General features: G+C 37.0%; 1 protein-coding gene across 7 annotated transcripts in view; it reads left to right on the top strand.

Moving 5' to 3' along the window:
- The first annotated feature begins 428 nt into the window (after positions 1 to 428).
- cobl (cordon-bleu WH2 repeat protein) overlaps positions 429 to 25,902 on the top strand; it is a 50,471-nt gene continuing 24,997 nt past the window's right edge. For 2 of the 7 annotated variants that reach the window (XR_006370729.1, XM_044117933.1), the window contains exons 1-9: positions 429 to 569; positions 765 to 897; positions 11,308 to 11,502; positions 15,075 to 15,285; positions 17,360 to 17,588; positions 18,210 to 18,254; positions 18,856 to 18,944; positions 19,359 to 19,430; positions 24,286 to 24,468. Coding sequence is in view for 6 of the 7 variants with exons in the window: in XM_044117933.1 (XP_043973868.1) it covers positions 869 to 897; positions 11,308 to 11,502; positions 15,075 to 15,285; positions 17,360 to 17,588; positions 18,210 to 18,254; positions 18,856 to 18,944; positions 19,359 to 19,430; positions 24,286 to 24,468 (1,053 nt within the window). In the remaining variant the exon portion in view is untranslated. Of the gene's footprint in view, positions 638 to 764; positions 898 to 6,948; positions 7,034 to 9,451; positions 9,626 to 11,307; positions 11,503 to 15,074; positions 15,286 to 17,359; positions 17,589 to 18,209; positions 18,255 to 18,855; positions 18,945 to 19,358; positions 19,431 to 24,285; positions 24,469 to 25,902 lie in introns of those variants that run through there. The other 5 variants (XM_044117934.1, XM_044117937.1, XM_044117938.1 and 2 more) reach the window with 5 other exon arrangements.

Raw genomic sequence — 25,902 nt, 5'->3', positions numbered from 1 at the left:
AACATTAGCATTTTGACTAATTTTAGCTTATGCATTAATTTTAACATACTGAATGTTGCAGGTCCGTATTAGTCAACATTCTTGTGATTCTCCACATGCTACTTTGTAATTTTTGTTAGTTTAGCTTAGCATTGATGCTAATTTTTAACATCACATCGCTGTGTCCAAATCGACCAGCACACTTTGGCAGGCCCCTGTTAAATTTCTTCAGAAATTTTCTAGTTTTATTCATTAGTCTTCGGAATTTGCACATAACTCTTTATTATTTGTCTGTATGATGATATCATTGCTATGTATTAAATCAGATATGATGTTTAGTTACTCAGAATTCAAAAAAGCTTTTAGAACACTGCCCATCTCTTGATAAGACTTTTGTCGAAGTTTCATTTTGAAAATATTTTCCGGAAGTAGTTTAGTGGCTCAGTATATTTCTGTAACTTGATAATGTTAGAGGTTATTCTGCCACTGGGAGACGGGGATTATATCAAGTGGATTTGACAAGTAATAAACCCTTTGGAAGAGAACCAATACAACTTCTAATTTCTTATGGAAGAGCGCTTGACTTAGCAGTAAGTAAATGTATCGGTCCCTGAGCCTAGCAAGCAGAGACGGACGTAATGCTGCCATTGTGCTTCAGGTCACCGTGAACTTTTATCACTTGTTATGCCTATGCATAAATACACCTAGACATAAGTTTCTATAAAAAAACCCATGCAGTTTAAAAGAGCAGGACGTTTTTAAAATTATTTTTGTGTACTATCCAGGTGATGTTGAGGTGTTAACGTAATGGATATTCAGGATATTTAAAAGGAAGAGCGGATTTTTGTGGGAGTCTGGCGTGTCTGGAGAGGATATCTTAATCAGCGTCATGACGGAGTCCTCCAAACCCCCTTCTGGGTGAGTCTATGAACACAGACTGCACGCATACTGACCTTTTACCGGTCTATGCAACTTGAAACTAACTTTACGTTTTTAGTGTGCACGTGAAATTTCGCCTAGTTAACCACAATGACATCGATTCTGTTGACCTTTTTCAACTTGTGTGCTGACGTTTGGTAGTTATTGTTAGGATTTATTTTAATTTAATTTGCCCGTTTAATGATGTCTATAGCAGTAGTCCAGTAAGCACATAATAAATAAACACAGAAAGAAAGAGACAAAAGTACCTTGCACAGAACACTCATACTGCTTGAACTTTTTATTACAACTATGCTTACTTATAGAATTACTTCTGAAGGCAGTGGATTGCACTGGCTTTTATTATGAAACCATAATAAAATCCATCAGAGAATAATAATTTCAAAACTTTGAGTTTTGAAGTAGCCAGATATTAGCCCCTTTGATGAGCAGTAGACTTGGGGTTAGCACTGCAGTGCTTCATGTTGTTGAATTCCACCATCACCATGTGTTAACAAGGCTTTTCTTCTTACTACTCTGCCACAGGGGCCTGATTTGTGGAGATCATGGTTGAACATGTCCAGTCTCTCACCAGAGCTGTTGAATTCTGCAGCTCTTTCATAATAACAGAATAGTTTCTGTGGTTAATGCTTTTCTTCATGCCTTTCACATTGTGCCATATTTTCCGCTGATTGAAAAATGTCTCATGATGTGTCCAAAGCTTGGGATATTGTGGTGGTACAAGAAGGACTTTACTTTAGATTGTTGTTAGAAACAGCACTGATAAAGTAAGGTGACCATTTTGCGTGTTTATCTGTTATTTTAAGTGCACACCTCTTTTGCCTGATTACAGAGATTTCAGAGTCCCAAGCACATTTTAGCTAAATTACAAAGTGACAGTCCACCAAGTCTGTTGTCACCGGAGCCAAAATGCCTTTTCATCCTTTCGCTGTGTGACATTTTTCTTCAACATACATTGCCATGACAACTTCTGTGTTACAACTTCTCCTTCGTCATCACTCTTTCTCTAGCTGCCTCACTACTGTGATCCTAATAAAACAGAGCTCATAAAACCTTGCTAACAAACTTGCTTCCAAAACTCACCCAGCATGGTCTCTTGAACAGACATAGCAAGAAGACAAGACTTCCCTTTTTGGGAAGTATTTTTGTAACCTGGCTTTTGAAATCTGAGCACTGAGCTTTTATGCGGGTTTTGGGTCAGTGCTTAGAAAGCTAGAGTGTGTCCTTCAGGTGTGGGAAGGAAAGACGGCCTGAATGAAACTTGAATTCTGTGCGTTAAAAAAAACATGCAATAAATTCGGGGTAACTTCCTTAAAAGCGACAGTTTGAATTCTCACAGAAAACCGAGATCAGACATATAAATGTAAGGAAAACTATTTCCAATCTGTTGTGGTTAAATTAACCTTAAATTTTGCTTATCTTGAGCCTAATTTTGTTTTTATTGGCGCTACCAGTTTTGACAGAGCAGGATGTGGGCAAGTTTTTGATTCCGTATGTTCTTGCTCTCAGTCAGAGAAAGAGCATTTTGTCTTTGCTAAGAAAGCAAACTGATTATAAATAAAAACATAATGGAAATGCTAGGTCAAACAGAACAACACCTGAGGGTGTTTTTAATCCTTTATTTCTTTTATTTATCAACATTTTCCACCTACACTTAACAAAAAAAAATGAACATTTAATATTGGTATATAGTAGATAAAAAAAAAAAAAAAACATTTTTAAAATATACATGTGGGCAGGATTAATCAAAATTAAATGACTTAATTTGACAAATGAGCCATATTTGAATTAATATTTTATATTTTGAATGTCTGTCTTTTCCTATTCATTAAATACAAAAGAACCAGGGACATGTGGAAACAACATGTGTTAAAGTAACAGCTTTTTTTAGGAAACAAGTAAGAATAGCCCAAAATCAGATAAGATCTTTTTTTTCCCCCTCCAGGGGGTCTTTTGTGGGCTCTAGTGTCCCTTATATAACAGTAGGCTGACAGGAAATGGGGAGGGTGAGGGGGGAGGACATGCAGCAAATGTCGCCGGGTCCGGGAATCGAACCCGCTACGGCCGCGTCAAGGACTCAAGGCCTCCAAACGTGGGTCGCGCTATCCCCTACGCCACCACAGCACGCCCCAGAAGCAAATAAGATCTTAAAGAGAAATAAAAATCAGCATACTATTGGCAGCAAACGCATCTGTGCATCTCATGCCAATTCTTAAACAAAACCACTATTTGGAAACGCTTCAAGTTCGTTACTTCTGACTGTGTGTGCTGAAGCATTTTGTAAGCAGATTGCATTTAGACTATATTTGTTGTAGTCTGTCCTGTTGAACTCTGCAGCAAACAAATACCTTTTAATTAACAGACTGATGTCTTCCTCTGCATGACTGGAGCTAGTGTGCTTGTGTGTGTGCATGTCTGTGTTTGTGCACATGTGTTTGTGAGAGAACAACTTCCCGAGAGTTTTGTTTGTGAGCTGATTGAGGTTTAAACAAGAGGCTTTTTAATAATGTGGTTTTGTTGCATATGCCTTGCCTTCATTTTCCAGAAGCAGTAAAGGAGTGGCAGATGTATGAACTTAAACTGGGGCGACTGCGATTTTCCTTAAGTTTACAACTTCCCTCATGTGTGTGGGTTTTTGTTCTTCAAAGTACTTTATAGAGCTGTGATAACTTTATAAGGAGTTTCAGTTCTTCTGTCTGTCTTCTAAAGAGGTAATTTTAGTCACATGAGTTCTTTCCAATCTGTATTTCACATATAAAATTCATTATTTTCAAACAGGCCACATGCATATTTCTAAATATGAACTTCCTCCTTTAAACATAAGGAAAACTCATGTCGAAGAAACTGTCTAAATACAGGCCTCAGCAACTGACACATGTGCTGTTATAGCTACAAGTCTTTTGAGTTTGTCACTGTCAGCTTTGCATCAACATACATATTTTCAAATGTTGCACAAAATTAAAAAGAAGAAAACTATAGATCATTTTAATTTCACTTCATAATTGTTAACCAATTGGGGTTAGTCCATCACATAAGGTCTCAATATAGTATAGAAGAGTGTAAAACTGAGTGAGTAGAAACACTCTTAATTTTTGAAAAAATATGTCTATTTTTTTATTTATACAAAGAGTCGCGTCTCCATTGGTTACAACAGTATATTTAGGCTTATTTTATGGCAGCTTAAATTAAACTCCTCTGAAATGTGAGATGGACAGGAGAAGACTCACTTGAGGTTATGTTGTTGGCAGTTCTACAGCATCAACCATTTAGCAGACCACTTTGACTTAAATAATGTGTGGATGTTTGGTTTCCACAAGCTTGCAAACTTCAACTCAACTCTTAAATTTAGAGCTAATCAGCAGAGATTGGTAATAAAATGGTAAGTATAATTTTCTGGTAATAATGGGATTTCTGTTTAATGTCAAATGGATGTTTGTTTAAGGGCAAGAACACCCAACAACATCCCTTCTGTGTGCCATTAAGACAGAAATGCCGCTCTGAATATTCACTCCAGAGCAATGCGGTGCTATATTTATCACATTTCTACACTGGGTGTATTTGTAGACAGTTGATCTTCATGGGCTCCACCACACTGCCGGCTATGTTATATGCCAGCCCCGCTGTTAGTGCTGAACACATGAAGTGGCAGACACTTTTTAACAACAAAGACCTCTCTGTACAGTTGACAATGTGAAGTATCAACAGTGGAGAGACAGAGAGTGTTTGTCTGTTTAAAGCAGCTGTTATGAGTCCGTTTATTTCTGGAAGCCCGCTGTCATATGTTAGTCACTGCGGTATGAGCGTTGGCAAGAGAGGAAGACAGACGGACTTCACATGTTTGCGCATACAGATTTAATGGAGTCTGGTGGATACTCCAAGATTGTTGGATGTTTGTGAACCTTTAAATCCATTAATGCAGAGAAAACAACCACTTTTGTGCTGACATCATTTTTTGAGGTGTCATCATGAAAACAATTGAAGGCTGCAGTACAGAGCAGCCTTCAAATGTACGCTCAATGTTGCGTACATTGAGAAACGCAACAAGTGAAACTTCTATTTGGTCTCTTGTTCTCAAATAATCTCATTTTATGAAGATGGACACTTGATTTAGTTTTTAAAAAGGAGTACCGTAGGTGTTGCCATTGTGAAAGCTGTTATAGCAATGTCTGCATCATAAGTGTTTTTCCTTGAGTCTCTCTAGTGGGAGCAGTCTCTAATTGAACAATCATCTTGGGGAATAGAAAACAGACTAATTAGCATTTCTAACTGTTGTGATTTTACATGATCTCTCTCTTTTCACCATCAGCTCCATTGTTCTTCACCTATTTGCTTTTACTGTTCTGTAGTTCTGCATCAGCAAATGTTTCTCTTTTTCCTACCCATATCTTTTGTTTCTTTTTCTTATTTCTACTGGGGTTGCTTGTCACTCATAAGTCTTAACTCATCATAAAACTGGAATATTGTAAAAACTCCCATCACTCCTTGCTTATTCACTTAAGCCTCTATACATTTTTCTGCTACTTTATTTTTATAATGGATGGTTACTTATTTTTTGTGTCTAATTAATAAATATAATGTGTTCACCTGGTATTATTTCTACTACACCTAATTTTATTTCTATTTTGTCATTTATCTACTTCTGATGTTGTGTTTGTTGTGAAACACTTTGATCAGCTGAGACTGTTGTAAATGTGCTATCTAAATAAACTTTGACTTGCCTTGATGGAGTTACTGCAATAAATGTATTTTTCACTCATTTTAATATTTTTTGAATGGGTCTATAGACTAATTAGTCCAGGCCAAAATTTCAGATTGTTACAATAAATATTCAGATTTATTGTGCTGCATTTTTTGTTGGAGGCAAAAAAAAATGCCTCTAACTGTCCTTGTTTCAATGCAAAATTATTTATGCACCTCTAGTTTAGTGGAAAGGTGGGTTTTCTGTAGCATTTGATAGATCCTCCCACAGCTTCGTTGAGAAAATAGTAATGAAATTGAGAAGACTAACCTGAGTACTTGCAGGCCATAAGATCAGAATTTTTCTTTGGTCAAAAGGCATCACCTTTTGTTTTCTTTTTGAGAATTACTGTTGTCCTGGAGTTTGTTTTGTGTGGAGTGATTCCCACATGGTTATTTGTCACTGGTCACAACTGGAAACGATGACATCGTGTGTTATAAGAGAAGAGGACAGATATAACGGAGTGGAAAGCTCTTACGGGAAGTGGACTTCCTCTTTTTAGGTGTGTAAGAGATAGTCCCTGATCGTTGGTGGCTGACTCATTCCCAGGCCTTCATAGCAATACGAAAACATTGTGGCTTGGGTTTACTACATGCTTTGGGTGACAGATTAATAGTAGAGTGCTTTAATAGTCTGAAAGTCCCATATTAAAGGAAACCTAGCAGCCATATGCAAAGAGCGAGTTTCATTTGAGTGTGAACGCTAAGAGAAATGTTATGCTACAGTGTCAATTTTATTGCTGTGCTCGAGGAAGGCAGTGCTTTTAGCAATGTTATAAAGAACCACCATACAAATTATGTGACCTTAATGTATTTTTAAAAAAATGTGCAGTCCAATTCAGAACAATGAAAAAACTGTATCTGCAGGCAAAACCTTCATTACGTCGCAAGACATAGTTTACATTTGTGTCTTGCTGTGCGTTTAGGTTGCTAATTATGTGGTCAGAAATGCTTTCATCAAGACATATGCTGATTTAGAACCTGTTTGGGTAGCTAAGCAGGTGATATATGTTGCTAAATGGTTTAGCAACATGTAGAGAGCTTGTGTTTTAAATGTCTTTATGTACTAACAGAAAAAAAAAATCTTTCACAGCTTCTTTGCTAGCTTTCTTTCTTGCCATCCTTGTTGGTTTTTGCCTTTCTGGGACACACGCCCTTTGTGAGAATGCGTCCAATATCCACAGCTGCTGCTGAACTGAGGTCTGCTCTCATCTGCAGTCAAGCGGTGTAAATATAGGTTGTCATGGGGACACCATGACACCCAAGAAGTATGCTGGCTGGATTGCAGGATGGTGTATACGTGTGGGCCCAGAGTGAAGTGAGGGAGTGTCTGGGATGTGCTCACATTCATCTGAGACAGGACAATGGAAGGTGGAAGGTAAAGAATGGCACTGATGATTGTTGTTCATTCTAGTGTTTTTACCATTTGAATTTTTATTTTAAACACAAGTATGTTTTTCAAAACTTAATGACTACATATCTGTATTCAATAAACCAAAATTAGAATTTTAATTCTTCAAGCCAGAAAAAAGTTTGTCAACCCTAACAGAAGCTTTGTAATATGAACGCAAGATAAGAACTTTCCTCAAACATGTAGGATGTCCCATAGGCATGTTTTTGTTTGTTAGGTAGTCACCAATCCAAATGATTATTGAGGCCCACATTTGTGTCTTTTGGAGTTTCTGACAAAGCTAACAACTAAATAATGTTGGGTTTTCAATGCGACTCATTTTTATCTAAATAAATATCATTAAAAAAACTCACCGGTAATTTGGTATTGCCCATCCCCAACCTGTACCTTAACGGTGTTTGGTCACTTTTCAACTTTTGGACAATGTTCTGCTTGAGTCATGTTCCTACAACTCAAATAACAACGGTGTCAATGTGATGTTTTTGATAATCAGCCTTTCCGAATAGTACATAGGACTGTCTATGGGTATCTATGGTTGTCTGTCCTGTGAATGGATGGATAATCACTATTTCTCAGTTTTGAATGAAGTAATGAACTCGTATCAAGGGGATCTAAACAAATGACCTGATCAGTCAATATGTATGTGGAAATTATATTGTCTTGTATTACAGGGTTTCACATTATAACTTCTATTGTCCTTGACTCTAAGGACATCCTTGTAGGGCTGTGGGGATGCTGGTGTCTACTCCATCTCTCATCCAATGACATGGGTGGACAAGTTGCCACTAAATTAAATAAATAAATAAATTTGTCAGAAACAAATTAGTTCACAATCACCAGTGGTTGTCTTATTTGTGTTTTTTTGCCATTGTTTATGATGTTGTTTATCAAATGTGGAAAAAAAACTTCTGTTTTTTTTTTCACATTTGCTTCTGTACTCGCATTGCTATGCTGTAGCTATGTCATTCAATCAATTTAACTGCATGTCTAGAAGGCAAGTGTGGTTTTTTTTTTATTTTATTTTGAGAGGGTGACATTTTTTGCTTGAATTACTCCTTTCTGACACCTCGGTCTAAAACATCAGTCAGTTGACTTCCTGCTGTCACTATGTGCTTGTTTGGTAGTGATAACTGCAAAGTCATTGACTCTGTGCTTTGTAAATAAACTGAGTCGAACTTTGTCTATTGCTCACGTTTAAGATGGTGCTGCACAGTGGCCCAGTTCTTAGCCATGTGTCCTTGTAACAAGAAGATCACGTGTTCAAATCTGAGCCGGGGTCTTTATGCATGCAGTTCACATGTTGTCTCTGTGAATGTGTGGGTTCTTTTTCTCCAAAAGCCTAAAGGATGCATGTCTTTGATTAATTGGTCCATCTAAAGTGCCTTCAGGTGTGCGAATTGTAAATGCTGAAACAGGTGCTTATTTATCCAACTAAAATTTTTTTAGTAGTGAAATCAGAGAAAAGTTCCTCTTGTGAGTAATGGATGCAAAGTCTAATCAAAAAAAGACCTACTAAAGGGTGAAAGGTGTTTTATTATGAACTTGGGGTAGTAATGTATCCTTATGAATGATGTTTAGCCAAGTGAAAGGGACTTGGTGGTTCTGAAAGGTCCATTAGCAGTGTGTGTGTGTATTTGTGCATGTGCGTATAAAAGAAAAAAGAGCACTTTTGTAACCGAGTTCCTGCAGCATCGCAGCACTCCACTTACTGCACCCCTGTGCCAGAGCAGGGTTTCCTGCTTTTCCTTCATTACTTCTCTTTTACTCTCCTCATCTTTCTCATTGCTTATGGTGATTCCAACTCTGTGGGAGACCAGACTTTTTCCTAAAGGCGTCTTTGTCTATGCTGGAGAGAGGAAAGGAGAGAGTGGGAAAGTGAAATGTTGCTCTAAAAAAAGAGAGGGAGAGGAGGATACTAGCTCACTGTGCTAAGTCTGGCTGAGGCCCAGTCTTACAGGTCCACAGAGCCTGGTTCTGTTTACCTTTAAAGACCAGACCTACCAGGAAGGTTTCACATCCTAATAATGCCTTTGCAGCTCCTTAAGCGTTTATAAGAATAACAATGTAATAAACAATAAAGTACCATGTTTATGGTGGGTAAGTTTGAAGGAGTTTTATATTTACTGTCTTCAAACTTTATAATAAAACAAACCCCTCACTATAATTTGTTACTTCTAAGTGGATTATAATCAGTGTTGTCATAACCTTAATTGTGGTCTGTCATTGCAGTGACACAAACAGCGGAAGCCACTCTGCATGGCATGAGTTAATGACTCCCTGTGTCCTCTGGGTCAGAGTTAGCTGATGTCTCATAGCCTGTTAATGTTTAACCTTACTCAGGTTAGAGTCCGCTCGCTGTCATGCTCATTCTTATATTTCTATTCTGGACCGGGTGGAAAAACCTCAGAACATTGAATTTTACAGCGCTGGGTTGGACGATAAAAGACGGGCAGACCGATTATTTTGAGGCGTGTGCTGAATCTTAGCACATTTGCAAAGGTTGAGATTTATTCTGAACACCAATTGTTTGGACACTCTAACACAAGGATTTCCTTTGATGTAAGTGAGATACTTCTATGATATTCACATGTACTGTGTGAAAAAATGTTAGAATAATTGTTTACCATTGTGTACATAAAATGCATGACTTGTTGAAATCCACTGTTTCTGTTGGGCTGGTGATTGTAGCCTCAGGAGTCCGTGTCGATAATATCTTTCACAAGCTCATCACAGGAAGATTTTTTAAAAATATAACTATTGTTCTTATGGTTTGAACATGCTGCTTTTTTCAGAAGTTTTCGTGCAAACAAAGTTTTATTTACTTTTGAAATGTATTTTATTTTAGGTAGTTCAGGAAACCAGGTGATCCCAAGAACTAGGTGTTGGCTGGTTCTTGGCTGGTTCCCAACACACTAGGCTATTATTAAGCTATTATTAAGCTATTATTAACCGATAGCTTAATAAATGTTATCGGTGGATAACATTTATTAAGCTTCACTGTATTGAAGTATTTATTCAAAAAACATAATACTTACATGCTTAACATAATTGTAATTATTGTATCTATTGTATCTTATTTCTATTGATGCTAAAATTATGTCATTGAATGTTACTTATAATAATGCTATCCATATAATTTTTATTATTATTTTTGATACATAAATTTAAGAAAAATAAAGTAAACTCCTGGTAAATTTAGCAGTTATTTTTAAATAAATATGCTCGTCGCACAGAATGTTGCACCTTAATTATAATTTTTTTCTTTCCAATGTATGTGAGCAGAAACAAGACATAAAACAATATCATATCTAAATTAAATAAATGAAAAAAAACTTCAGTATGATGAAGAAGTCAACATATAACAGTACTATTACAAACAAACTTCTTTCAATCTGTTTCCAAGCCTGGATAGTAGGAACCTTTTAAACATCATAAAAGCAGCGCACAGCAGTAAGTGGGGGAAGGGCAGCACTACATTAATCTACACCTACAAGTTTATAGAAGGAATTTTCTTTATTGCCTCAAAAACAAATTTTAGTCGTAAAATGCTCACACTTTTAAACCTTTGTTTACCTTGATACCAGTAACCAGTCCTTTCCAGGTTTCACCTTAGTAAAACTGTGATTCATCAGGTGTTTTATAGGTGACAATATTTTTTATAATGATGTTACTGCATATTTTTTATTTAAAATATTTACCCAGAGCTGCAATAAGAATGAAAAGAGAGCTGTGTATGAAGGGTGCTATGGAATGCAATTCAAAGGCGAGAAATAAATGACACAAATGCATTTCGTAGAATTGTGGGCGGTCTGGGCTATAGGAGAGATAGCGGAAGGAGGAGCTGCAGAAATTGTTAAGATTGTTGTGTGAGTCATTTCAGAATCATGTTGAATCAGTAGCTATTCAAAGGTTAAACATCTTGATAACCAAACAGATGGTTTCAATTTCTGCTGTAGTATGAATGATGTCTTTGGTGCAACACTGCACCAAAGTCAGAAATACAGAAGAAGAAAAAAATGTCATTGGTATTCAGGCTGCTCTTGAGGTGGCAACAGTGGAATCCATTCACAAGGCTGGGTTGCTATGTAAGCAGTGCTTACTTCAAGTGAAACACAAGTGTCCCAGTTGAAATAGAAGCAAAAATAAAATTAGTGCTCCTAAAAAGGTAATAAAAAACACCTGGGAACATCTAGTATTTTTGTATCTTATTTTTTTTAACCTTTTGACTTGTCATTATCCAGGAGGAGAATGAAAGTTCCTGCCCCACCTCCACCGCAGGCCCCCCAACCTGCTCCCCGTCACTTGTTCCGGTACTCTGTACCTGATGGAGGAGGGACATCAGCCATGGATGTCAAGGAAAACATCCTAAGGCCCACCGTCATTTTCCAGCTAACTCTTCCACATGGCTACCAGGTTTCTGTAACAGAGGATGGAAGGTTAGTCCAATGAAAGTGCATTGAAGCACATGTTTAATCTCTCAAATTCCAGTGCTATTTGTTCAGTCACTTTGTCCTTCCATTGCTTTTGTCTGCGAGATATTTTGGTTGTGAATGCTGATACAAGTTCTACAATTTACTGCTATTTTATTTAAACTGATAAATCTAGAAATCTTTCAGTCTTAGAGTTAGATCATGTGAGTTAAACTCCCAAACTGAAATATGATAAATGGATGTTGCCCTATTTTATGGAGCCTGGTGAATGTTCACATACCATTCTCTACACAGTGCACAGGCTTTTGTCCTGGTGTGTGGTCAGCTGACCTGCTAATGCGCTCCATAATGAGGTTCCTGCTGCTGAGGCAGAAAATTGGGGATGGCTTTGATTTAAAAAAAAAAAACAACAAGCCTCTCTTTATTACCCAAGTAGAATCTTAAGGCCAGCAGATGTCTCCATTATATTTCCCACCAGCGTACAAAGATAAGGTTTTGTTAGTTTGTTTTTCTGTGGTCAGTTTTTTCATATATAATGTACTGGTGCTTTTGGGTTAGTTAGAAAATCATTGAGAAAAAAAATTATTTCAAGAAATCAGTTCAAGAAATGTAACTCGTGTATTTTTTTTACGTAAAGACACAATATTTTTTTTACGTTGATAATTGTAGCTTTTATTAACCATTTAAAAAGTTATTCTTAATTCGGAAATCCTATGTTATTGCTTACACTATGCTGTTTTGACTGTTGTCCAGTTTTAAGTCATTGACACCCTCCATAAATAGAGTAAAACCTCCTTATGGAGAGTCTCGAGAGGATCCAAATATGAAGAGTTTTCCTTTGACATTTAACCTCTTGAAGCATTCACTGCAGTGTCTATTTTTAACAGTGGGAGTTGTGGAAGAAATCTGCCTGTAGGTCTGTCACGATAGCAAATTTTGCTGAGCAATTAATTGTCTCAAAAACTATTGCAATAGACGATAGTATTGTTTGAAGACCTTTGTACACTGATTTAATGAAAGTGACATAATAATGCAATAAAGTGTATCTATCTCCTGCCAAAGATAGATACACTTTATTTTCAAAAGAACACTTAACACTGGAACTGATAAAATAAACAAAACAACCCAAAACCAAAATAAAATGGATTCTCAGTCTCCATTAACAAAGATGTACTTGAATCAAAACACCAAAGTATAAATAAATATTGCATTCAACCAAAAGAGTGCAGATTATGAAGTCTGTATACCATATTGCCTTTCAGTAATCATTAGATTTAAATAGAGAAGATGGCACCTGATGCAATAGTTCACACTACAGTTAGTTCACACCTACATTTTCCCCTTACACAATCTTAGAACTTTGATCGTTCTAAGATTGTCGCTTGCGATTTTATAACCGTTCATCCTGTAGTGTGTGGTGTGTTACGGTAGATCGTCCTGGCCGCTCCGATCTAAATCAGGGGTTTTCCCCGCCTGGGAGCGTTAACATACCCTGTTGAATGTGACAGGTAGCCAATCAGAAAGCGTGGATTCTCCTCTGTTGTTTCTGAGGGAAATTACAGAGGGGAATCCCAAACAGCTGACACAGCCCGAAGTCCAGCAGACATTGGAGATGATATGTGGAAACAACATTAATGTTTATAAAACATTTTGTGCAAAGAATATAGAAATGACGAGGGGAGGAGTTGGAGCCCGGTAACTTTTCAGCTGTTCTTTGTTGACGTGACATAAATAGGTTCTAATGATTTTCATTCAGTCAGGATGTTACGCTGACACTAGAGCCACATGCGTTGCAGGTAGATTGTAGTAAAGCATTAATTAATGCCTGGTTTTAAAGTGAGTTCTCTGGACTTGTAGCCATTATTTTGTTAGACAAACTCGATCAAACCGTTATACCTAGGATTTCTGTAGGCTCCTGTGAGATCTCTCAGGTTTTGAAAATGGGCCGACAATTAGCTGACAGCTCTAAGATGGTGTACTGTGACCTGGACATTACACTAAGGAAATGAGGAAGGGAGGGTCAGGGGAGAGCAGTGGAGTTGAGCTTTTTTTTATTCAGTGTCATCAACTGAAAGACAAAAAAGCTGGAAGACACGATAAAGGCGATAATTAAAATGACGTCGATAGTTTTAATTTATCAAACGATTAATTGATTTATTGTTTATTGCGACAGGCCTATCTGCCTGTATTAAACAGCTGATGGCAAAACAATTGTGTATACAGGTTGTATATTTCTAATACAGTTCTAGCAACAGAGGCCTTACAAGTGTAAATTAGTTGCCCATTTTTTGCATTTTTATTCATGCTTTTACTACTTTGTCTACCAGCCAGTTTCCTTCCACTCAACTTTCCAATAACATGTCTAGATACAGGACTTTGTGAACAACCAGGTTCTTTGATGATGACCTATGGACAAATTAATGTCTGTCAAGTCAGCACAGACAAAGCAATGTAGAGAACAGCTGACAGGATATTGTAAAAGGGTTAAAAAAAATCAGTGTTTGTGTCTTTATTTGCTGAGTTGAGCTGACACTGAGCTCTGTTATATCAAAACTCTTTTTAATGCCCCCGGATAGCACTCATATGTGTAACTCGTATCTTTATTTCTGTTGCTAAACACTACACTGGGTTGGTAACATGTAGCATACAACTCAGAAACCTGGAATCATTAGGACAGCTAATGGCTGATTACTTATCTTTGATGAAGTGCAACACAGTGTTTTAATATTATGAAAATCATATGCCACTGTGTTGCCGTTTCAGGCCCACTTATGGAGTACACTGATTCCAAAGTTAGAGTTTTTCTCTTCAGCGGTCTTTGTTGTGCTATCTGTCTCCATTATGTCATTTGATCTGGATTTTCCCACAAAAAAGGAGCATTTATTTCTTTGTCTGAAGATTGGCAGGTAATACTGTAGACCTAATCATCACTTGCTCTCTCCAGTTGGATTCCAAAGCAAACGAATGAATAAGTAGAGAGCAGAGCCAGTCCTATTACAATTACACTAATGTTTTCTTTGCTGTTGTCTTCTCTTGGATAAACCTTATTAGTTGATACATGGACAAACAGACCAAGTAGTAAAGTAAAGGCAAATTGCAATATTTGGTCAGTATTTAAAAGGAAAAAAAAAAAAAAAAAAAAAAATATATATATATATATATATATATATATATATATATATATATATATATATACACACACACTACTTATTTGGCTTATTAATAACGTATTGCTGTTTATAGTTTTAAATTTGACTTGGATAGGTTTAGAACAATATTGTTCAGTGCTCATCTGTGACTCCAGTTAGATATGAAGACATCACACGTTTGAGTTTTCCAAAAAGCAAAGGAAAAACAGCAGTTAATTCTGGCAAAAAAAACCAAAAACAAAAAAAATCCGTTATTGTCCTGCTTATTTGCAGTTCATTAGGTATATGAGTTTGTTTTGCTTTCCTTTTTAGTAAAGCTGAAGCCAGGTAGGCTTTGTAACCCAATATTCTGTCCTTACACAGACGGACACATGCGCACACACATATTATCCAGACACTTTCACTCCTCTTTCTTTTCTCATCTCCCAGTAAACCTTTGATGGATTTGCTGGTCGATCTGTGTGGCCACCACCATCTTAACCCATCAATGCACACCTTGGAGCTGCTTTCCCCCGAGGGTCACTCTTTGGGATTCAAGCCTAACGCCCTGCTCGGCTCCTTCAATGTGGCCTGTGTGCTCATCAAGGAGAAAGTCGTGGAGGAGAAAGTGACGCGTAAACCAGCTCCTAAAGTGCCAGAGGTGAGTTATGGGGAATCCCGCTTTTGATGCAGCGGGTCCCGCTTTTTGTTGTGCGCTCATTGCGTTTTGAAGTCTATTTGAGGTCATTTAAAAAATACTGCGGATGCTACCGCCTGAAATCAGTTAAAATGGGCCACGATTCTTCTAAATTGTGTTGTGGCCAAAGGTATTTTCCTAAAAATGAAGCAGATATTTTAATAAAAGAGAATTACAATTGGAGAACATCTTTTTTTTTTCAGACATATATGAATAGCTATCAGTTAATACATTTAACATCCTAGAAAAAAATAGATCACATTACGTAACAATATTTCATATTATGTGCTTTATGCTGCTGCCATGAGGCCCCATGTAATCTTTCTTCCACCCTGTCCACTTTGTACCAATGACCACTGGCAGAAGGCAAAGCCAGTGAAACCTGTAAGGGCTCATGCTAAGGTAGGAAGCTGGTTGCTTGTAAGCTGGCCTTTATATACTAGAGTCAATTGTATACACTCTTTATTTTTTGTGTGCCTTTTCTGAGTGGAAACTCTACAAGTTGTGTTAACATTCAAGCTTGTAATTTTATTTTTTTACTTTTTTCTTTCCACTCTTCAGCTGTTTCTTTCTTTGTGCGTTTTTCTCTGCCTCTCCTTAGCTTTCCTCGGGTGTTTCAATATTTGATGAGTCCCTTACCTTTAGTTACCATGCATTATTTCTCTGCTGTTCTCAGGACTCAGTGGCAGCTCTGTCTGTCTTTGATCCCACCTGGCCTCAGAGCAGAGGCCAACACTCCTCCAACAACTGCTGTCAGTCATTTACTGTTTTATCCCTTCACCCATTGGGCTTTTCAGCAGTTAAAGTCAGACTGCTGTGGGATCAGTGTGTAGTCAGTTGATCAATAATAGGTATGCCCTGTTAAAATATCCTAATCGGCCATAACATTATGAGTAGTTTTCCAATTGGCAGTTTTTTTCTAGTGCTGAAACAATTGATCTGATTAATCATGCTAGATCAATTATTGAAATGATCATCAGCTATTTTAGTAGTCGATTAATTAACCAGAGTATGTAGAGTTTACAATAAGGACATCTGAAGAAAGAACGACACACTTGGAACCAAAACAGGAAATGTATACATTTTTAAAATAAAAAAACCCTTCTTTGTCGGTAGAAGAGAAGACATGACATAATACCTAGAACTCCTCAAGTGACATTGTTTTCAATTTTCCTGGTTCAAAGTCTGTAATAGAAAAACCTACAAGGATGCACCTTTTGCTTTCCAATTATTAATTGGCTAATTGAAAAAAAAATGGTCAGTTGTTAACCCTGCTCTATACTGATCCTAATTCAAGCAAAAAGCCTTGAGCTTTTCACAGGTTGATGTTAGAAACATTTTTTATTTAGATTTATATGCATTCTTTGCTCCAAATGATCAAGCGTGCACTAAAGGAATGCCATGTTTAGACAATAAATTGTTTATTCTATTATTGTAAAAAACAAATTGTATTTCTTGTTTTTATTTTTGCATTTTTTATGCATTTCAAATATTTAAAAGTCCGCAAAATGTGTCGATTTTAAAATCCAATTAATCGTCAGAATATTTGATAGAATAATTCATTACTAAAATAATCATTAGCTGCAACCACTTATTTCCCATTATGTTTCCCAATCCTTCTGATCCATTGAGGCATGGACTCAATCAACTTTTTTATCAGATATTGTTCCAGAATCGTCATGTTGTCAGTAATGAAGGGAATTTGTGAGTCTCAAACTCGCTATGATCTGCAGATGATGGAGGAAGACTTGCAAATGTAGGACATATGAGGTTGGACTGGTAAACAGACTTGGTGCATACCACACACTAGTCATTTAAGAGCATCACATATATAAAGTTTTCTGTTGTTTCAATATTTCCATCAAGCATTGGCAACTTTTTCTTTTATTAGAGGTGCAAGCAGCTATTTTTCTACTTCCCCATCGTCCAACTAAACAATTGGAATTTGTCTATTGACTGACACATTTTTACTTAATAAGGCTTTTGTCTGATCAGTAGACCTAGATTTACTGACTAATTCTCTCCATCATTGTCTCAGAAAACTGTGCGGTTGATGGTGAATTTCCACGGCAACCAGAAGGCCGTGTTACGGGTCAACCCGCTGGTTCCGCTCCAGGCTTTGATACCGGCCATCTGCGACAAGTGTGATTTTGACCCTGCACATGTCCTGCTCCTGAAAGACTGCACCAGTCGCCACGAGTTACCGCTGGACAAATCTCTGACAGAGCTGGGCATTAAAGAACTCTACGTGCATGATCAGAGTCTAGGTAAACCTTAACCCGAATTAACGCTAATTATAATGTGGTGCTCTGTTTACAACAGTGGTTTCAGTGACAAAGATCAACCTTGAGTGGAAGAGGGGCTTGCTTTATATGGATATTTTTTCTTATCTGTGCAGTTGTGATTGGCTTCAAGGTCATATTTTATGATTCATGTCATGCTGAGAAACCAAAGCCAGAAAGATTCTGTTTTCAATCACAGAAATTCTTGGGGTGGCACAGAATGATACAAACAAAACATTATGTCATGTTTATGGTCAAATACAGTTATGTAATTTTTAGCATCCAGCCGCGTTACCTACTAGTATGCATGCAGTCCCTGGCAGGAGCGTTCACTTCATTTCAAACTTTTTCACTAATCTTAGTGTTCTACATATGTACATTATCACATCACACTTTGGTGTATTTCAAACACAAGGGGATGCATATTTTCATCCGGGTACTGTAAAATTATTTGTCATTTATGTGAGTATCCTCCACGTTAGTTTAGTCTGTGTTGCGTTTTTAGATGTTTGAAAGTCTCCACAGAGCACAAACAATTTATCAGTTTATTGCAATGCAGGTTACGTATCAATGACTCAGTCTGTTTGTAATTTTTTTTTTTTCCAGTTTTACAGCCTAAAATGGCTTCTGCCCCTGTTCTGAACAACTCAGGTATATGTCCTCCATGTTGCTGGTGCTAATGTTGTTTATACTAACCCCCAATGGCTGTTTAACCCAATCTACTGCTACTTCCTCATTAACAAAGTCTTGTTGGTGCTTTTATTAAGCTTCGTAGGCTGATTATAGTAAGACTACGTTAAAGAAAATTGTGTGAAGTTATAGTTGTAATATGTGTGAACCATACTGACACTTTTTATTTCTGAATAGTTAGAGACCAAATCTCATCATTGCTCAGTAGGATATCACAAAAATAGCATTTTTATCAAACATCAGTTTAACATGTGAAAGTTAAATAAAACTGGTAGAAAACAATGAGGTTTTGGCGCCCTCTGCTGGGTAATAAAGTAAGATATTGCAATTGAAATAGTTTTTTCATTAATTAAATCCACTTTATGGATGTTTTTGTGTAAAAGTACTGTAAATAACAGAATTTGAATTGAATGTTTAGTTATTATAAACAGTCCGACTTCTTTATAACTGTGACTTATGCAGTGCTATAGTTTCAGAATAGCACTGACCCCTAACTCTTAATGTGAATCGTTAATGATGTCATGTCTAACTCCACTTCCTCTACTTTTTCTGTTTTTTGTAGATTCTTTTTATTCCAGTACTGCTAGCCTGGGAAGACCCCAAAAGAAAGGATTGCTAAATATTTTCCCATTCAGCAAAAGGAAATCAAAGGTAAGATTTTAAATGTCTCATGTAGGGAGTACTTTTGCAAATTCTAAAGTAGCAGGCAGCCATTTTGTCAACTAACCTAACATCTGTATTTAATTTATTTTCCTAGTCAAACCTGTATTGTGTATAAATCTAAAGCCTCTGAACCAAGTTGTAAGGCACATTCCTTGAGTTATACTTTTGGATAGATGGAAAGTGTCTATTTCTATATTGTTGGAAATATCTGCTTGAGGCTGTCTCAAAAATTCATCTTTGACAATAATCTGAAAGAAGCATTTTTAAGATGACATTCTTAACAATGATGTTGTGGATCAGATTGTTGTGTAATGTAAAACCGCCAGAGAAAATGCTTTGAAAACACTAAATGCATGTGTGTGTCTTTGAATGCTGCATGTGTGTATTCCTTTCCATTTGCAGACTGACAATAAGTCTTTGGACATGGATGACTTTGATGATATTGCAGTTCAAAACTCTGACACAAAATTCAATGTAAGTATTTAAAATATTTTTATTAATTTCATCTGAACTAGTTATAAAATTACTCAGATATTTCTATGAGTGGATAGTACAACAGTTGATTGCACCATATATTGAAAAACAAACTTCAAAGACTTGTTGATTCGGCAAGTTCTTAGACTCATTTTGCCTTTTATCTATAGTCAGTTAAAATTTAATGTTGTTTTGTTTCCAAGGATTTTATTCTCACTCAGCAGTTCAAACTAGTGTAGCATGTTGCAAGCAGTATTGTGAGGTCAAAGTCATTTATATGTTGATAGGTCTAATCTTTTGTATGACCGAGTATTACAATCATAGTGTAGCAAAGAAAAAATAACGTGCCACGGAAAAAATCCCTGATGTTAAAAAGTTGCAAATTTGCAAGAAAGGGGTAGAATTTTTTTTTTTTTTCTGATTAAAGGCATAAATTTCCAGCTTTAAAATTTGGATATTCTCTGTCATTTAAAGGCATAAATTAACGTGCAAGTGGAAGCACCGCATGCTTGAACAATGTTGTGGTTTATGTGCATCCTTTTGATGAAAGTCCAAATGCATAGTTGCAGTACATGTTTATTCTAGTTAAAGCTGGGTCATTAAAAAAAGTTGGTCACTTTATCTGCAGTAAAAGAACATTTTCTCTTGTCCTCCAGAGGGCAGCAGCTGTCTTTACATTTGTAAGCAGGCCTCCGTTTTACATGCAAACACTTACCGTAATTACAAGATGGACAATTACAACAGACAGGTACACTGGTTATTATTAATAGAGAATAGTAATTGAACCTTATTCTTAAACACAGTCAGAAGGTTAAGATCAGCAGCTTCTGGGTTTGAACATCTGAAAATGTTTAGTAAAATTAGAATCCTTGATAGATGTGTTTGCAACTAATTATTTCAGGTTTAAACAACTACATAAAACTTCCTGTAACCACTCCACTGTACAAACAGATTCACAGCTGCTGAGGTCTGCTTGTTATACCCATAACTTCATTAAGAAGGGAGTCAATTGCATTAGCTAGAGAAACACTGGCCGACTCTCTGCTGTTCTGTTTCAGAGTTAAAAAGCTGCTGGTTGGACTCCACCCTCCTGTTTTCTGTCATATCACTAACACTGTGCATTGCTTCCATTGTTGGTGAGCTTGCTGGTGATGCTTTATAGCATATTTCTCATTGTATGCCTCATTTCCTTGATGTAATTATTTGAAAATGTTGAGAATGAAAACTTTTGAACTGAGTCAGGAAGTGTGGGAAAAAAAAGGAAGGCATGGATAGGATTCATGCGTGCAAAACACAATGTAAAAGGCATTGTGTCATCTTTATGATGTAATCCAAATACCAAAATGTGTCTAAGGCAGTGACGGCTAAGTTTGATTTATAGATATTTTCATTCTTAGCCTTATCGTTATCAGTGGGCCTCAATGCAGCTTAGCTTTCGCCTCTGATATGATTGTTTTTCATTCACTGACTGTTATCAGACCACACACATGCATTTGTGCACCAAAGCACACACACATCCACGCATGCATACATGCTGTGTTATCAGCTTGAAGGCATCAAATTACACTACCTTGGCTACATTAGCAGTAAAAGCCCAGCCTCTTATCTGTAATTGTTCATTAAGAGCTAAACTACTGTGTAGGTCAGGGTAAGTGTGTGTGGTCCTAGAAACTCTGTTTGGGTAATTCTGGTTCAAATGGAAGCTAGTTAAAGATTAAAACCAAGTATTAATTTAATTCAGTTATGCGACAGAACACAATACTAAAGTGAGCCATAGATTTCAGCACAAAAAAGGAAAAATGTTTTTGTTTCGCTTACATTTTATGTAACAGAGTGTCCTTCAAGTGTATGTCAGTGGAAAAATTTAAGATTCTACATCACACTAACTAACCATGACATTTTAATACATGGACAACTGTTCATGCGACTGTCCATGCATTAAAATATGGACAGTCGTCCATATTGAAATGGCTCACAAATCAGCCAAAGGTGCTGAGTTGTAAGCACAACTCAAAAAAGGCCTACAAGGCCGTATCCAAGTGTCTTCAAGTTCCAGTTGGCCCAGTATAAATGTTATACAAGACTTTCCACATGGTGAAAAAATAAAACAGTTTCTTTTAGGATACGCCTGTGTCGTTTCCAACCAGGATAAGAAAGAGGAATCCAGCTTGAATGAAAAATAGATTTCAAACTAAATGATGGGCTTAACTGTACCTCTGGAATTATGTCCTTCTGGAACGTGAACCATCGCTCCTTTCATTTTCACACCAACTCTGATCAGCTTTCCTGTCCCTGCTGGAGAAAAGTACCCCACAGCATGATGCTGCCACTGCCAGCAGACGGTGTTGGTCTTCCTTTGCACGTAAAATGTTCAGTTTTGCTCTCATCTAACCAGGACACCTTCTTCCACATTTGCTGCTGTCTCTCACATGGCCTGTGGCAAACTGCACACTCAACTTTTTCTTATTTCCCCCTCCTCAGCAAAGGCTTTCTTCTTGCCACTCATCAATAAAGGCTAAATTTGTGGACTGTAAGACTAACAGTTGTCTTGTCGGCAGATTCTTGAGCTGAAGTTTTCTGCTCCGGGTCTCATAGTTGCTTCTCTGATTAACGTGTTATGGCTCGGCTGTCAGTCTAAGTGCACAGGCCATTTCTTTGTTTGTACACAGTTTGTCTGTACTCTTTGTCTAATGGGTTTCTTGCCTAATCTGCTCTAACAAGCCTTTGAGGATTTGCAGAACTACTTGGCAAAAAAAAATCTGTTACTGGTTTTTGTTATTTAAAATTTTTTGTCTTTAATTTATTTAGGGATGTCAGATTAAAGTGATAGATTTGGAGCATGTTAATGGGGAGTAAATACTGAATCAAATATTGGGTGATTCTTATTCATGTTTTAGGGTAGGTTACTGTTTTATAAATATTCTCTGAAAGTACTCAAGATCTAAATCCCCTTTGCCCATAAACTCTGCATGAACTCTACTGCATTATAATATTTGTGAGAGTGTGTGTCTTCTCCCTCTCCACTCTGCCAACCCTGTTGAAGCCTTTAAAAAGGTTTCCGTATTTCTCCCTCATGCATTCTGTCAGTTGTTCATTTTCTGAGGTCTATAAAATACTCAGTCTTTACAGCTTTTTTTTCCCTTCCCCCTCCAATCACGCACAAGCACTTGTGATCTTAGATGAAACCGACTTGAAAGATTCAACCAGAGGGCAGAGAAATACTGCACACTTTCCATTCTGTGACTTTTAAATGGCAGCATAAAAACAAGTCCTCAAAGTTCAAATCACAGCAGGCGTTGGCACGTTTAATTGTCATCGTAAGCCACCTTTGTTTTTAAGTACCTTAAGTTGTTATTTGCTAATGGGTTATTTTCTATTTATTGCTCTCAGTAATGGGCATCACTACAAGATGCAGTATGTAAATGATGCTCCTTTTGGTTCCTTTTGTGTTGCTCTCATCGTTATTATGAATGCGGTGCCGACTTGTGTTCCCTTCCCAAGTGCCAGAGAACGTTCTGATCTAGTTTACCCACCCGCAGTTTTCATGTTTTTAACTAGGTCGAAGGAGAAGGAGCGAGCAGGTGAAAAAGTCAGATAGAGTTCATGCGAATTTCTTCCTTTTGAGTTATTTTTTTTTTTTTTACTTGAAATGTGTTCTTTTTTGGGCGATTCCAAATCGTATCAGCCTCCCTTCAAGCATCCCTTTTGTGTTTTCATCACTCAGTTTGCTGCCTGCCACAGTTCCTTCTGCCTGTCTCTTATCCTGTCATCCTGTGAACATATCTGTCATACCACAGAGAGAACAACTGTTCAGTCAAAGAAGAGTTGTACCATTTTGCAAGTATTTTACTTATTTATTTCATTTTTTTAGTGGCAGTTAAGGTCAGGACTGTGGGATGTTTTGTGCATTACAGTGTAGAAAAATGCTTCTTTACAGCAAAATACCAAAAAGCCTCTAGTGTATTGTGGTTGTCATCTGAGCTTGTTACTCTTTACTTCTGTTTCTGGGACTTTATTAAAGAAATACCTTTTCATCATCGTCTTTAAAGCTATTATAAAAGTTTGGGTTTTTTTAATTATGTTTTGCTCCTCCTGATCATGGCATGTTTTGACCATGGGTATTGTTACTTCAAGTGATCGGAACGTAATGTTCCTTCTTGCGCTTTAATCTCACATTCAGGCATTGTCTGAACCCACTGCTTAATTTGCTTTTAAACATTTTACTTCGATCATGGGGCTGCGCACCCTGGTGTGGTGCCCCTGTTGTGCCAAGGCTCTGTACCAAGCTGAGCCACAGGGAGGCTCAGATTTTCAGGAGCACTCAAGGCTGTCTTTGATCACACATTCAAGTCTTTTTTCCCTGTTAAAGTGCTTTCAGTCAAGAGCAGTCACCCTATGAAAGTAAGCTTGCACTTTCAGCTTGATCACATAAATGCTGCAATATTAGTTATGACCAAATAATTACTTATATTGTTGGTCTCTTTATGTTTCTGAGTATCTGTGTGTGTGTGTTTGTGATTCTTATTTAGACAGATTTATGCTCCCACAGGGCTTGAAATGTCAGTAATGTGAACAGTATTAATTCTTTGTGTAGCAGCTTTGAATTAAACTTGGTAGATTAAAGGTAAACATTGAAATTAGTGCATCATTATTTAAAAAATTAAAACAATCCTTTGAGGGAAAATTTCATCTTAAAATAGTGCAAGATCTATTTCTATTCTCAGCATTTTACGACAAAGGTATTAAAAAGAGCCTAAATCAGTCTTTTGTGTATCATATATATATATGCATGTGCATATTTTAATGTTTTAATATTTGATTTCTCCTCTCCTGTTATTCTTCTTCTAATCCACAGGGTCTGTCCACTGTGTCAGGGGTCTCTTATAAAGAGGAACATCCAGGCTCCCTGGAGCAGTCTCAGTCCTTCACTGATATTCCCACGATGCATGCCAAAGCTGAGTCCAAGAAGAGAAGGGCCCCAGCACCACCTGCTGTCCCAGTACCCAGCCAAGGAAACACAAGCTTTAAGAGCAATCAGGTGAAGAGATAAAAACGGCGACACTGTGCAATGCTCAAACTTAGACTCATTAGTGAGACAAAGCATGGCACTTGTTGAACACCTGTTGGTGTGCATCAGTAGATACACACTGATTTATTTATTTTTTAACTTTTGTCGTTAAGATTATTAGTGCTTTGATGTTATACAGAACATCAGAGGGGTAATTTTTCTTTGTACATATGCAAAATAACTCTTCCAAACTTTCGTCCTTTTACAATGTAGAACTGCACAGATCTTCATCCATACATCCATATTCAAATCCTGACCAGTCTTTGTGAAAGTCTGAATGAAAAAATATATATATATATTCAGATAAACATTTGTGGAAATCCTTAGTGTTCAATTATATTATACAAAAAAATGTCAAGCATTAAAACAAAAAGAAAAAAATCTTTAGACTGTTTTAAATCATCAACCGTGATGTAAGCAAAAAACGGCCTTATCTTTTTCATGTGGGTGACGTGACTTGAATGAATCATCTCCTCTGTGTCCTCTACAAAGTGGCGTTGTGGTGGAAAATGTTGTTTAGCAACTAATATCCTTCCTCACTTCATTTGATTACAGGGTTCTGTGTATTTGGAGGAGTCTGTGTTCATGATAAGTGTTAAGAGGAGAAATATTATTCCCATGTTAACAAGGACAATTGTGCTATTCTCACTGGCTTAATTAAACACACAAACAAACAGAGTACAAAGAAGCAGAAGATGTTTCTGAGAAAGTATCAACACCAAACAGCTGACTGTGATGAACGGCTCAAGCCAGAGAGATTAAAATAATTATAATAATAAAAAATAAAAAAAAAACAAGAGCAAGAATCTCTCTTTTTTTCAGTATACATTTGATGTTATACCAGATGAGCTTATAGATATACAGTACCCCCAACACTTATGTTCCTGTAAAGGACTCCAGATTTTAACAAATTTACCAGGAACTATTTTTGGAGAAACAAGCCCACGGCATGACATATCCTCTCCCTTTCTAAAAAGCGAGCATGAAGTTATTTTTCACATGGAAGATGTAGTAATGGATACCGACATCAGTACACAGGCATTGGGACTAATGAGATTTTTCTAAGAGAGCTTTATAAGTCCATTGCAGTGGAGGTAATGAAAGCAGGTCAAAGAAGAAAAAAAACTACATCAGCCTTAATGACAGAATTATGAGGGTTAGAATCTGGATGTGGATGTTACAGGACCTCTTGTTCTTTGTGCTATTTTAAGTGGAATCTGGAAATATAACGTCTGGTAAATGTATTTATAGTTGAATATTTAACTCGTTTTCTCATGTTATACCTCAAGACTACAGAGTATATAATCAATCAGCATAAAGTAGCACAGACAGATTCTCGGTCGTATGTAGGTTTTAGCCATTTTGTGCCCCAATGTCATCAAAGTGTAAGGGGTGTGAATACTT

The sequence above is a fragment of the Gambusia affinis genome, linkage group LG05, assembly GCF_019740435.1.
Source record: "Gambusia affinis linkage group LG05, SWU_Gaff_1.0, whole genome shotgun sequence".
Taxonomy (NCBI): Eukaryota; Metazoa; Chordata; class Actinopteri; order Cyprinodontiformes; family Poeciliidae; genus Gambusia; species Gambusia affinis.
This window is presented reverse-complemented; position numbering and strand designations above follow the sequence as displayed.